Consider the following 15938-nt stretch of genomic DNA (forward strand, 5'->3'; position numbering starts at 1 on the left):
TTTAAAAATTTAATATCAACTTATAGTATGGTTAAATGAAATCTTAAGTGGGCTTTCTGCAGATACTGTGAACGTCTGAGAGAGTCACGAGTGTAAAGTGAAGTTCTTTGCGTTTGCAACATGCAACATAGAGATAATGTTGGCATACCTCTGTTACTTTCATGTACTGCGGCTGAAATTAGGCTATTGGACAGACATACGCACACAGCTAACCAAAATGACTGCTCCCTTTTGCTCCAAAAATCAGCACGGGTAAGCCTAAACTACACAATTATTAGCGGTTATTAAAATAGGAAAAAATGATATATATCTGAAAGTACAATGAATGAAATACCAAGTATACAAAATGTAACAAAAATGTTATCAGTTTATTTCGTTTTTTTTAAATTTTCCCCCTGAAATCCAGAAAGTGAAAATGAACATTCGGAGCGAGCAATATTTGATAGGTGCATATCTGAACTTTGGCAGTGCTGTATACTCTATAACCTATACTACGTCAGCCAATCCCACACCACAATAAATTAGAAATTATTTAAACAATACCTATGCTATACAATGTTCTTTTTAATTAGCCAGTGCAACTAGTGAGAAAATCCAGGGAAATTCTTTTTCTCTTTTGACATCTAATCCTATACAAAATGCAAAATTGTAAAGAGCTCCTAAATAGTTATAAGTGTCCTGTCAAACGTCTAAAGGTATTGAGTATTCCAAATGAATTCAAGTGGTGTTCCAAATGATGTTCAATCTACTGTGCCCATGTGCCAATCAATAATCAGAAATAGCTTGATATGCCAACAGTCTTGAGGTATAAAAACAATATATTTTAAAGTGTTTTTAAACGACGTTGCAATTCCAAAATAGTGACTTAGAAATAAATAAATAAAAATACACTCAAATAATAATTGAACACAATTAAACGAATCCAATAAGACTTATGTTTAAGATATGAATAATTAATTCTCAGGTTGGCACCCTTTATAAAAAGAGGAAGACATAATTTCAGAACCTGGATGAGGGTCAACTATTTATCTCCAGATCATTCAAAATTGTCAACAAAGTCAGGTCAATTAGAAATCAGTGACATAGTATTCCCTCGGTGATAAACCAATGACCTGAACTTAAATCACATCAAAATGACATTATCTTATATCACAAACCAACAATGGACAAAATTAGCTGTTTAATTTGGCTTTCTTTTCTTGAACTAAATGTCCCTTACAATCTATAAACAAAAAAACGTAAAACACATAACATAGATATACTTAACACGAAATTGAAATAATTTGTGCGCGATATACAAAAGATTCATAAGTCTAGCCATACCTGGGCAAATTAGTTATAGTTATATATATATATATATATATATATATATATATATATATATATATATATATATATATATATATATATATATATATATATATATATATATATATATATATATATATATATCACATACGTTTATCTGAATGGCAACCGATTTGTCTACCTTTGTATTCGATGTCAGCCAATTGTCAGGTCGTCTTTCGTGTTGTACCAACACAAACATATCTTGGTTGTTTTTTGTCTCAAATGTGAGGAAAAACTATTTTTGAAGCACTATGACACCAATAAAAGTAACTACACCTTATTTTTAGTCAACATTTTGCAGCTGAAGTTTGAAACTCAAATCGTTAAAGCTTTATATTTATATGAAATGCTGATATAATTCGACATAAACAATGAGAGAAAAGTGTAAGGCTGAATCGTACCTTATGACAATTCTGTGCTATTTACAATTTTATTATGAAACGTATACAAATGTTCCAGCATTTCTTGTTTACTTGTAATTATAATAAAAGAGTGGAAGTATGCATTTATGTGTGTCTCTTCCTATCTGGATATGTTTCTTTATTTCAACGACCTGATCAACTATCTCCTCCATAATAAAAAAAAAGTTGTAAAATCAAAGAGAGATAACTCTTGTACTGAAACTGCATAGTCACAAGGCTGTGACACTGCACACTTGTCCATGAGAACCAAAGATTATTGTTATTTTTATATTATCTTGGAACTCCATTTTTCAATACAATTTGATCACAACCTCACCTTCCAAAATTCAGGTTCAAGGAGTTTTGTGATATACAGGCTGGCCAATACTTTTGGTGAGGTTCAATCTGAACTCTGGATTAAAGCAGAAGTCCAAAATGCTTAAATATTAAACCATAAACCAATAGTACTTCATATTAAACCAGAAACAAATAGTACTTCATATTTAACCATAAACCAATAGTACTTCATATTATACCAGAAACCAACAGTACTTCATATTTAGCCAGAAACTAATAGTACTTCATATTTACCCAGAAACCAATAGTAATTCATATTTACCCAGAAACCACGGGCACTTCATATTAAACAAGAAACCAACAGTATCTCATATTTAACCAGAAACCAACAGTACTTCATATTAAATCAGAAACCAATAGTACTTCATATTTAGCCAGAAACCACGGGAACTTCATATTAAACAAGAAACCAATAGTACCTCATATTTAACCAGAAACCAATAGTACCTCACATTAAACCAGAAACCAATAGTACTTCATATTTAACCAGAAGCTCCATTTGAAGTCAGAAACTCATCAGAGCGAAACATGCCACAGTGAACTGTCAGAAACTCATCAGAGTGAAACATGTCAGAGAGGAATGTTAGAAACTGGTCAGAATGAAACATGTCACAGTGAACTGTCAGAAACTCATCAGAGCGAAACATATCACAGTGAACTGTCAGAAACTTATCGGTGCGAAACATGTCACAATGAACTGTCAGAAACTCGTCAGTACGAACCATGTCACAGTGAAATGTTAGAAACTCATCAGAGTGGAACATGTCACAGTGAAATGTTTGAATCTTGTAAGTACGAAACATGTCAAATTCATTGTTTACCCTTTTTCACCAGTGGCTTCCCTGTCCTTGCTTGGATTATTGTACAATATTACAATGCTTGTGATTAAATTAGTAGAATAACATCATTCCTATTCCTGATGAAACCTTTTTGCTATTCTCAAGAGTTTTCCAAACCGAAAGTAAACTGGAAAGTTCAGCAGAAAATATGCATTAACTATGAGGATCAGCATAACTATTATACTTCGTAACGCTGGGCATCTGGTCTTTCATTGTGTTGTGACGTCATAATAACACGAAGCATAGGCTCCATTTGATTCAACACAATCCATTTCAAAGTCGTAGTAGTATACAAATTATGGTAGAACATTCGATTAAAGATTTGGGCAAGTCATGTATAATGCAGCGTCTTTAGTTTCCTTCTTATCAACAACAGACTTAGAAGGTTTCTTGAGCTAAATATTTTCCTAGATGAGCTGCATATAAAATGTGTAACCATAGCAATAAAAAAGATTTAAGTTTCATAGTTTACATGTGAATACCGAAGAATGCAGCATAAACGTGGCCCACGTTAATATAGAATAAACCTAGAGAAAGACATTGTGATATGATATTAAAACCTGACTAAATTCTTTATCAATATAAGTAAAGCCTTGTCGATTCAATATCGAACCACAACAATCTCTGACGCAATCAGAGCAGGTTACTGTGAGAAATGCTAACTCTGATGTCCTTATATTGTTCCTGCAAGAGGTTTCCGCTTTTTCTAATCTCTCTTTCTCTCTCTCTCTCTCTCTCTCTCTCTCTCTCTCTCTCTCTCTCTCTCTGTGCTATTTTGAAGAGATCCAGAGTGTTTCGTCTGATCTTTCATCTCACCAGAAGGCTGTTCTCCATAATAAGTTAAAATGAACTCTCATCCCATCTGTTTGAGGCGTTTCTATATTCGGTAATCTTGTGCAAAAACTCGACCTAAGATTTATTATTGACTTTGACCTTATTCTATTTAGTCTTTATCTAATATTTATTATTGACTTTGAACGTTTTCTATTTAGTCTTTGTCTAATATTTATTATTGACTTTGACCTTATTCTATTTAGTCTTTGTCTAATATTTATTATTGACATTGAACGTATTCTGTTTAGTCCTCGTCTCAGATTTATTATTGACTTTGACCTTATTCTGTTTAGTCTTCGTCTAAGATTTATTATTGACTTTGAATGTATTCTATTTAGTCCTCGTCTCAGATTTATTATTCACTTTGACCTTATTCTATTTAGTCTTCGTCTAAGATTTATTATTGACATTGAACGTATTCTGTTTAGTCTTCGTCTAAGATTTATTATTGACTTTGAACGTATTCTGTTTAGTCTTCGTCTAAGATTTATTTATTGACTTTGAACGTTTTCTATTTAGTCTTCGTCTAAGATTTATTATTGACTTTGAACGTTTTCTATTTAGTCTTCGTCTAAGATTTATTATTGACTTTGAACGTATTCTGTTTAGTCTTCGTCCAAGATTTATTATTGACTTTGAACGTTTTCTATTTAGTCTTCGTCTAAGATTTATTATTGACATTGAACGTATTCTGTTTAGTCTTCGTCCAAGATTTATTATTGACTTTGAACGTATTCTATTTAGTCCTCGTCTAAGATTTATTATTGACTTTGAACGTATTCTGTTTAGTCTTCGTCTAAGATTTATTATTGACTTTGAACGTATTCTGTTTAGTCTTCGTCTAAGATTTATTATTGACTTTGAACGTATTCTGTTTAGTCTTCGTCTAAGATTTATTATTGACTTTGAACGTTTTCTATTTAGTCTTCGTCTAAGATTTATTACTGACTTTGAACGTATTCTGTTTAGTCTTCGTCTAAGATTTATTATTGACTTTGAACGTATTCTGTTTAGTCTTCGTCTAAGATTTATTACTGACTTTGAACGTATTCTATTTAGTCTTCGTCTAAGATTTATTACTGACTTTGAACGTATTCTATTTAGTCTTCGTCTAAGATTTATTACTGACTTTGAACGTATTCTATTTAGTCTTCGTCTAATATTTATTAATGACTTTGAACGTTTTCTATTTAGTTTTCGTCTAAGATTTATTATTGACTTTGAACGTATTCTGTTCAGTCTTCGTCTAAGATTTATTATTGACTTTGAACTTATTCTATTTAGTCTTCGTCTAAGATTTATTATTGACTTTGAACGTATTCTATTTAGTCTTCGTCTAAGATTTATTATTGACTTTGAACGTTTTCTATTTAGTCTTCGTCTAAGATTTATTATTGACTTTGAACGTATTCAGTTTAGTCTTCGTCTAAGATTTATTATTGACTTTGAACGTTTTCTATTTAGTCTTCGTCTAAGATTTATTATTGACTTTGAACGTATTCTATTTAGTCTTCGTCTAAGATTTATTATTGACTTTGAACGTTTTCTATTTAGTCTTCGTCTAAGATTTATTATTGACTTTGAACGTATTCTGTTCAGTCTTCGTCTAAGATTTATTATTGACTTTGAACGTATTCTGTTTAGTCTTCGTCTAAGATTTATTATTGACTTTGAACGTATTCTGTTCAGTCTTCGTCTAAGATTTATTATTGACTTTGAACGTATTCTATTTAGTTTTCGTCTAAGATTTATTATTGACTTTGAACGTATTCTGTTCAGTCTTCGTCTAAGATTTATTAATGACTTTGAACGTTTTCTATTTAGTTTTCGTCTAAGATTTATTATTGACTTTGAACGTTTTCTATTTAGTCTTCGTCTAAGATTTATTATTGACTTTGAACGTATTCTATTTAGTCTTCGTCTAAGATTTATTATTGACTTTGAACGTTTTCTATTTAGTCTTCGTCTAAGATTTATTATTGACTTTGAACGTATTCAGTTTAGTCTTCGTCTAAGATTTATTATTGACTTTGAACGTTTTCTATTTAGTCTTCGTCTAAGATTTATTATTGACTTTGAACGTATTCTATTTAGTCTTCGTCTAAGATTTATTATTGACTTTGAACGTTTTCTATTTAGTCTTCGTCTAAGATTTATTACTGACTTTGAACGTATTCTATTTAGTCTTCGTCTAAGATTTGTTATTGACTTTGAACGTATTCTGTTCAGTCTTCGTCTAAGACTTCCTTATATTTCTTAAGATATGAAGTTTCAATAGTTTTAAAACAAACTTCTCTCTCTCTCTTTGTGCAAAAAATAGACTGTGTTGTTAAATGATTACTCCAGTTTCCCGATTGTTTTATATCCATTTTCCCGATATTTACAGCTTTTCAATATTTATAGAACACAAATGAACTTAAAGGAATATCACTTTTCGTTGCAACAATTCCCTTGAAAGTTGATGTTCCTCTCGCCATCTATTATCTTTGCCAGTATTACTGCACAGTCTGTAATAATAAATTTGCCCAAACTACATTTGACGTGATATTTTTAAGACTGAGATATTCGAAACCAACTGTACATAAAAACAGATATACCTTCTATCAGTAGCATGAGGTATAAAAATATTTACTTAGAACTATGAAAATTATATATATAAATAGGTAACGAGATTCTTAAACACGTAGAATACCTACCTTTCATACATAAAAGTAAGACTGATTTAGTCAACGATTATGAGGAAACAAATTAAGACCTAAAATATACAAGTCACGTGTTTGCTAAACACATGTAGAGCAAGCAAGTATGGGGAAACTACATGATTTTAACATGAAGTCGGACGTGAATATTTTAATATAAAGTTTGGTTATCATATAGAAAGTAAACAATTGTGGGTCCTCGTAGTATCATTTCAAGTGCTACCTCCCCTTTTCTAGGTGTCTGGTTGCCATCTATGGAAAAAACCCATACCTGTTCACTGATTATACTTTCATCATCTGTATTAATGTGATACAATATGCATGTATTAATCTGATAAAATATGCATGTATTAAAGTGACAAAACATGTCTGTATTAAAGTGATAAAATATGTATACATTAACGTGATAAAATATGTCTGTATTAAAGTGATAAAATATGTCTGTATTAAAGTGATAAAATAATGTCTGTATTAATGGGATGAAATATGCATGTATTAACGTGATAAAATATGCCTGTATTAAAGTGATAAAATATGTCTGTATTAATGTGATAAAATATGCATGTATTAATGTGATAAACTATGCATGTATTAAAGTGACAAAATATGCCTGTATTAACGTGATAAAATATGCATGTATTAACGAGATAAAGTATGTCTGTATTAAAGTGATAAAATATGTCTGTATTAATGGCATGAAATATGCATGTATTAACGTGATAAAATATGCCTGTATTAAAGTGATAAAATATGCCTGTATTAATGGGATAAAATATGCATGTATTAACGTGATGAAATATGCCTGTATTAAAGTGATGAAATATGCCTGTATTAAAGTGATAAAATATGTCTGTATTAATGGGATAACATCTGCCCATATTAACGTGATAAAATATGCATGTATTAATGTGATAAAATATGCCTGTAATAACGTGATAAAATATGCCTGTATTAAAGTGATAAAATATGTCTGTATTAAGGTGATAAAATATGCCTGGATGAAAGTGATAAAATATGTCTGTATTAAGGTGATAAAATATGCCTGTACGAATGTGATGAGATATATCTATATTAAAGTGATGAAATATGCCTATATTAATGTTACGAAACATACATTGATTAATGTTATATATATATATATATATATATATATATATATATATATATATATATATATATATATATATATATATATATATATATATATATAATTTAGTTGTTGAGATTATTAAGTATGAGCCAACTTTCACAAAATTACAGGAATTGACTTAAGTAAGATCCAGATAATGTAGCTTATTTCGATGCTATTGTATAATGTGCTATATTCCCCGTCAAACTTATAAATGATGACAAGAATATAGCACGCTAAACTCACCCACAATATATACATTTACAAAAATGGAGATAATATTTTAGCCTGCAGTCCCTTTTGGTGATTATTTAGTGTAAAGAAGACACAAGTTCAAAATTTGCAATGGCTAACATAAAACAAGATAAAAAATGTTGCACTGTTTGATCTTAATGTTCGGTGTGATATATTCCCCTTCATACGACGTAAGCCCACCTGTCATTTTACCACTATGAACCATTTGTCGTCTGTCATTGGTCGCATGTTACTACTATTATCACCTATCTGGGTCGTAGACAGGACATTTGTCAACTTGGTCCTGACAAATTAATTGTTTTGCGCTTTTTTATTAGTAGAGGCGAATAACCGAGTTTTGTAATAGAATGCATACGCTATGTTTTAAAGATGTCTTAGCGAGAAAGACTGGAAATTAAAGAAGCGTTGGGAACTGGAGGAAAGCAGAGTATCCAATGTGAATAAATTGATTGTAGAAGACTAAGGGTCTAAAACATACAAAAACAATTGCAACATAAGGTTCAACATAATGTTCTATTCAAACGATAGGAAGATGCTGTCGCGAAGGAAGAAGCAAACTGATTTTGGAAACCAGCAGATACTCTCAAACAGGCATATCTTGTACTGATAGTTTCTCACGCTATCAATTCAAGCATCGGTTGACCTTGCACAATACCAGTGGGTAAGCTTCATCGATGACATAAAATGAATTGGCAGCGTGGAAGAGAAGCAAACAACTTCATTCCTTCAATAAAATTCACGCAAGACGTATCCAGCTCAAACTATGTTTTCTGGACACAACAACCAGGCTGGTAAAAAACAAATTTCACCCAGATATCCACTCAAAATCAACTGATGAAAAAGAGTTATCCAGCTTTCATACACAAAAAATATATTCCGAATATCGCGTATACCAAGGAACCGAGGATACATTGTATTTGCTCTAATGATGAAACTTTCCAAGAAAGATCTAAAGCGTTCCTTTTGAAGACCTGATACGGAAGACAACACAAATGGCGAAACAAGCCTTCCAAAATATAAAGAAATTATCTACCGTCCAGGCAGACCAAACGTAATTAAAATCATACATAAACACTGGACAATCATGGAATATTGTCTGAAAGACAAGTTGTATCCCACTGCACACCAATAAACCTTAAAGACATTCTAGACAAAGTGAAAATAGCGCCAATCACCAGTCAAAACCATCCTGGCAAATTAGGTCTCTGTGGTGATAGAAGGTTCAAAACCTGTAAGCATATGATAGAGACCAGATATGTTTTTCTACTGCTTTTATAATTAAATGTATAATAATATGAATTCATTATCAAGTTAAAATCACCCTTAATGACAAATTTGAATTTTCTAGTCCTAAAATGTCTTTGTTGATTTCTACGTCAAAATCTTGATATTCCGTCAACCTTTGCACATTATGATTTTAATATTATGATTTAACATTATGATTTCAACATTATGATTTTAACATTATGATTTAACATTATAATTTTAATATTATGATTTAACATTACGATTTTAACATTCTGATTTTAACATTATGATTTTAACATTATGATTTAACATTATGATTTTAACATTATGATTTTCACATTATGATTTAACATCATGATTTAACATTATGATTGTAACATTATGATTTTAACATTATGATTTGACATCATGATTTTAACATTAAGATTTCAACATTATGATTTTGACATTATGATTTTAACATTATGATTTAATATTATGATTTAACGTTATGATTTAACATTATGATTTAACATCATGATTTTAACATTATGATTTAATATTATGACTTTAAAATTATGATTTAACATTATGATTTTAACATTATGATCTAACATTATGATTTTAACATTATGATTTTCACATTATGATTTAACATTATGATTTAACATTATGATTGTAACATTATGATTTTAACATTATGATTTGACATCATGATTTTAACATTAAGATTTCAACATTATGATTTTGACATTATGATTTTAACATTATGATTTAATATTATGATTTAACGTTATGATTTAACATCATGATTTAACATTATGATTTTAACATTATGATTTAATATTATGACTTTAAAATTATGATTTAACATTATGATTTTAACATTATGATTTAACATTAGGATTTTAACATTAGGATTTTAAAATTATGATTTAACATTATGATTTTAACATTATGATTTAACATTATTATTTTAACGTTATGATTTTAACATTATGATTTAACATTATGATTTTAACATTATGATTTAACATTATGATTTTAACATTATGATTTTAATATTATGATTTTAACGTTATGATTTAACATCATGATTTTAACATTATGATTTTAACATTATGATTTAACATTATGATTTTAACATTATGATTTTAACATTATGATCTAACATTATGATTTTAACATTATGATTTAACATTATGATTTAACATTTTGATTTAACATTAAAAGTTGTAAATTATGGACTTATTATACACTGAACAATATTATTAACAATGATGCTGCTTCTGTAGGATTTGCAAAGTGTGAGCAAATATAACATTAACCGCATATATTGTTACAAATATAACATTATCCGCATATGTTGTTAGAAATATAACATTATCCGCATATGTTGTTACAAATATAACATTATCCCAATATTGTTGTTACAAATATAACATTATCCGCATATGTTGTTACATATATAACATTATCCGCATATGTTGTTACAAATATAACATTATCCCCATATTGTTGTCACAAATATAACATTATCCCCATATTGTTGTTACAAATATAACACTATCCCCATATTGTTGTTACAAATATAACGTTATCCCCATATTGTTGTTACAAATATAACACTATCCCTATATTGTTGTTACAAATATAACATTATTCTGGTATTGTTACTACAAATATAACATTATCTCCGTTATCATTGCTACAAATATAATATTATCCACATTGTTGCTGTTACAAATACAACATTATCACCCTTATGTTTGCTACAAATATAATATTATCCGATATTATTGTTAAAAATACAACGTTATGTCCATATTGTTATTACAAATATAATATCCCAATATTGTTGCTACAAACGTTATCCCCTATTTAATGATGTGAGCGTCTAGAAGAATATATTATTAATTTTTTTCGCACATCAGAATGTTAAAAAAGTCATGTTTCTTTTGTTGATCATTTATCCCCAATCAATGGCGTGTAGTGATACCATGAAATGCATTTAGTCATTGGTGTGCACAAAATCGCATGCAAGTTATTTTTTTTTTGTTATCTAATTTTGTGGGGGAAACAGATACGAAATTTCACATAAACTACAAGAAAAAGAACTCACATTTTACAATTTTACATAAATTATCTGCACTAAGGCTTCATAATCACTTCACGTGCGCGAAAGCTGTAATGTGTTGAATATATAAGATGTGTTACATAATGTATAAGATGTGTTACATAATGTATAAGCTGTGTTACATAATGTATAAGATGTGTTACATAATGTATAAGCTGTGTTACATAATGTATAAGATGTGTTACATAATGTATAAGATGTGTTACATAATGTATAAGCTCTGTTACATAATGTATAAGATGTGTTACATAATGTATAAGCTGTGTTACATAATGTATAAGATGTGTTACATAATGTATAAGATGTGTTACATAATGTATAAGATGTGTTACATAATGTATAAGATGTGTTACATAATTTATAAGATGTGTTACATAATGTACAAGATGTGTTACATAATGTATAAGATGTGTTGCATAATGTATAAGATGTGTTACATAATGTAAAGGAAATACTAAAGTACGAGAACAAGCACTCTCACATTGAGCTCTTCGAACACTCACAAAAAACGATTGTGAAACCTGAAAACTGTGCTATCTTTATGTCATACAAACCTATCTAATAAACATTTTTTTAAAAACGGACGATTCTGACAATTCGATACAAGACCTTAAAGTTTCTAATACAGAGAGAGAGAGAGAGAGAGAGAGAGTTTTAATGCAGACGTTTTCAGATTTGAAAACGTCTTTAAATGCTTTTAGAGCAAGTTTTAAGTTTCTTATTATTATTATTCGTATATTTATTCTACAGTCAGTACTTTGTTACTCTTTTAAAAGAGAAAAGATTTTTGTTCTTGTAATCAAGATAGATCAATTTTCTTCATTTCCTTTTATAGTAATTTGTTTTCCTTGAATTGTACATTGTAATTCTAGGATTATTTGGGATTTAATTCAGAATGTCCTACGTTTTCCTTACATTTTCACGTTCATTTCAAGGGAAATAATTTATTGGTTGAATTTTACAAAGCTAGTTGCTTCTTACCTTTTTCTATTACTTATTTAGGACCATAAATTCGTAACAATCGATCCGTAATTTTGCTTTATTTTTTATCTTACTCTTTTCAAACGGATACATATCTTGATAAATGTTGAATGTTATTGCATCCATAATTTAGCTTTGGTTAAACTACAAACCATTTATTAGTTTTATTTTAAGCATAATTCATAATTCTAATATTTGGAATTCTATTCAGGCTATCCACTACATATGTTTTTGTTTATAATAAGCTGGGATGTTCTCAGGATTTTCTTTTTCTACCTTCCTATAAAAGTCGTTTTCCTGAGCAATTATTATTTTTTCAGGCTTTAGATCATTTTGGAGATTTCTCTGAAGGCATAGGATATACTTTCTCAATCTATGCGTATAGAACATGCACACGATTGCCAATAGTTATTTGTGTTCATCGTTGTACGTTTCGTATACTTGCATGTCAATCACTCAGACTATCGACGATCATCGACACATCTTACATACTCCCATTTATTGGTATTTTGTTCTTGTTTGTTTGTGTCATGTATAGGTAGATTGTTTAGTTAACCTTCTTTTCATTCAGCGCAATTTCTTTTCTCTTTGTATTTCACTGAATTGTGTCCGCCAACATTCCTATTCTACTAAATGAAGACATAAAATTTGATTGGGTTTCGTTGGCACCTACAGCGATGCTATGGTTCATTGGCTTAGTTTTTGGAGATTTTGAAATAACTATGATATGCATATACTCTGCAGCGCACGTGAAACAACGAAATTAGGGTTGGGGTGGAGGTAGGGGTGCTGTCCACTCTACTGAGGCAGTCTTCAGCCGTAAAGGCATGGGATAATGAAACACTAATTATGCTAACATAAGGACATTTGTGAGAAGGTGTTATGATGTCTTGGTTCGAGCCCAAAATGACGGTGGTCCGACCATCAAGACCTAATGAGGAATCTGTGAGAGTGCATGGATTAGATGTAAGAAAATACAGTTGTGTGACTAAATATCACTTACGTAATAATTCTGAAAGCGACCGGCAAACGACCAAACTGATTTACTTCCCATAATGCATTTCCTTTTTTTGTGTTGCTTTTTATGTGTCTAAACTTATTTCCGGTATTCATAGTCGAATTCAACGCTCTTCACAGCAGGATTCAAAGCCTTAAAACGAGTGAATATTATCTCCTTTGTTCCTATTTTATTTTACCTACAACGGTGGGTATGTGCAACTTATGGCCAGCTGATTTATCTGCAATACGGTTTAGCTCGCGGGTAAATTTAAAGACGTAATGCGGCCCTGAATGAAATTGGACATACCGGCACCACGGCCATATACCGAAAGGTTGCTGGATCGGCCAGGGATAGCTACCAAAGTGTGTCCTTGGACAAGGCACTTTACTTGGCGACCATTGAATAGGTTGTGCGTAGGTCGACAAGAATATCGATACATTAAAGTCTACGTAAGGTATTTCGTACATATTGCGTGATTAATAATTTACATCCAACACACACACACACATACACACACACGCACGGACACACACACACACACACACACACACACACACACACACACACACACACAGAGATATGTTTTCTCTCACATGCCATAATGGACAACATTCAGTGATAAGGAAAATAATCTGAGTTCGATGAAAACACAGAATTTTAACTTGAACCAAGTAGCCTACTGGAGCCATTGTCCTTTATAATGATATGTTTGCACCGCCCATGAGACGTTTCTTCAGTGGTACATTATACCAAAGAGACACGCAAAGTTGCAAAAGTCTGTCGAGAACAGGAGACTGTTCCTTGACTGTAACATATGTTCTGTTCTGTATGGTCTTGCTAAGCTGTAAGAGACCGATCGTTTAACATGTATTTATTTCCTGGGGTGGATGTGGGAAGGAGAATAATTAGGAGAACGGGATTTTCTTTCTTAAAAAATATATTTAATATACATAACTAAATGACTAAAAACCTATTTTGTATTGATCGGTTAGTCATTCTGTCAGTTTTACAGCAGGAGAGAGAGAGAGAGAGAGAGAGATAAACAGACAGAGAGACAGAGAGAGACAGACAGAGACAGACAGAGAGAAACAGATGAGAGAGATAGACATACAGACAGAGAGAGACAGAGAGAGAGAGAGAGAGAGAGAGAGACAGAGAGAGAATGAAGAACCGTATGACCAGTGCCAATGGTAATTCGTGCATAATGATGAACTGAAGCTACTGCAATGGTTTAATACATACTTCAATTGTTTAATACATACTGCAATGGTTTCATACATACTTCAATGGTTTAATACATACTGCAATGGTTTAATACATACTGCAATGGTTTAATACATACTTCAATGGTTTAATACATACTGCAATGGTTTAATACATACTGCAATGGTTTAATACATACTGCAATGGTTTAATACATACTTCAATGGTTTAATACATACTGCAATGGTTCAAAACGTACTACAATGGTTTAGTACATACTTCAATTGTTTAATACATACTGCAATGGTTTCATACATACTTCAATGGTTTAATACATACTGCAATGGTTTAATACATACTGCAATGGTTTAATACATACTTCACTGGTTTAATACATACTACAATGGTTTAATACATACTACAATGGTTTAATACATACTACAATGGTTTGATACATCCTGTTTGCTTGTTATTTCGCTTTTCTTATTCTGACTCAGTGTACTGATTGTAGAACTATACTTTCTTTATTTAAATCAACTTTTAAGTTGTTTACTTGAATAATAATTTAGTTAATAAGGTCATACACATATAATGAAGTTATTTTTAGTTGTTTACATTAATGAAATAATTTTGTTATAAAAAATCTAGATCAGATCAAGCAGAAATGAACTCAATTTTCGACAAGGTCAAGTCCAATAAATAACGTTACATTAAAATGGCATGTAATGAAATAATAAAAAAATTAAACTAACATACAAACAAATAAATTAGATGTACCTAACAATATATGTACAGTACGGACGCTTTTACTTTGATACGCCTCTCGTTGTAAAAAAAGGTATGTGGTAATACAGTGACCGAGCTTTTGTAATGGTTGGTTTTTGTCCATGCAATCTGGAGATCGTTGTTAGTTGATCGGAGATTACGATCAGTATTTGATGATCTTAGTTTAGTTACGTTAGAGTATAATCTGGAGAAATATCGTTTAAAGACTTATATGTCATGATTATTTTAAAATAATGACTATGTTTCTCTATGGGTAGCCTTTGTAGACGTGAAAACAAAACATTCGAGAGAGTCAAAACTCAGAAGGTTCAGAATTATTCGGCTGGCCCATTTCTGGAGATTGCCAGTTCTGGATTGATTATAATTGGACATGTTTACCCATATGGTACAGCCGTAATCTATCGGTGGTATTAGATATTCCGGAAAATAAAGTTCAAGTGACTGGGGAGGTACATATTTCGACAATAGTTTTAAAAGAGTTATTATTTTTACTATTATTGCATCTGCATGTGTATTTCAGATGAGATGTAGATCAATGTAGATACCAATTCTTTTTTAACGCTAGACACGTCTAAGCCATTTTGGGTAGAAGCAAATCCATCTTTAGTTGATAGGCCATGCCTTGTTCCGATTGTCATACACTTCATTTTAGAAATAATAACATACATTCTGTTTTGTTGACATCTAAATTATATCTTGTTGAGGTCGATTTGAAGTTTATTTTCAAGTGAAGTTTACCA

The 15938-nt window shown here is 30.7% G+C and overlaps 1 protein-coding gene across 1 annotated transcript; it reads left to right on the forward strand.

The window, feature by feature from the left end:
• The first annotated feature begins 217 nt into the window (after positions 1-217).
• Positions 218-15729, forward strand: LOC149792470 (uncharacterized). The gene is made up of 4 exons (XM_089969578.1): positions 218-252; positions 4931-5014; positions 5606-5727; positions 15719-15729. The coding sequence occupies exons 1-4, from the start codon at positions 218-220 to the stop codon at positions 15727-15729; spliced, it is 252 nt and encodes an 83-aa protein (XP_089825704.1).
• The last annotated feature ends 209 nt before the right edge of the window (positions 15730-15938 follow it).

The sequence above is a fragment of the Sinohyriopsis cumingii genome, chromosome 9 (assembly GCF_028554795.1).
Source record: "Sinohyriopsis cumingii isolate HCF-2022 chromosome 9, ASM2855479v2, whole genome shotgun sequence".
NCBI classification, from domain to species: domain Eukaryota; kingdom Metazoa; phylum Mollusca; class Bivalvia; order Unionida; family Unionidae; genus Sinohyriopsis; species Sinohyriopsis cumingii.

Coding starts and splice junctions, on each gene's coding strand:
- LOC149792470 (XM_089969578.1), top strand. CDS start 218: ATGACTGCTCCCTTTTGCTCCAAAAATCAGCACGG. Junction 253..4,930: donor TGCTCCAAAAATCAGCACGG/GTAAGCCTAAAC, acceptor TATTCTATTTAG/TCTTCGTCTAATATTTATTA. Junction 5,015..5,605: donor ATTGACTTTGAACGTATTCT/GTTCAGTCTTCG, acceptor TTTTCTATTTAG/TTTTCGTCTAAGATTTATTA.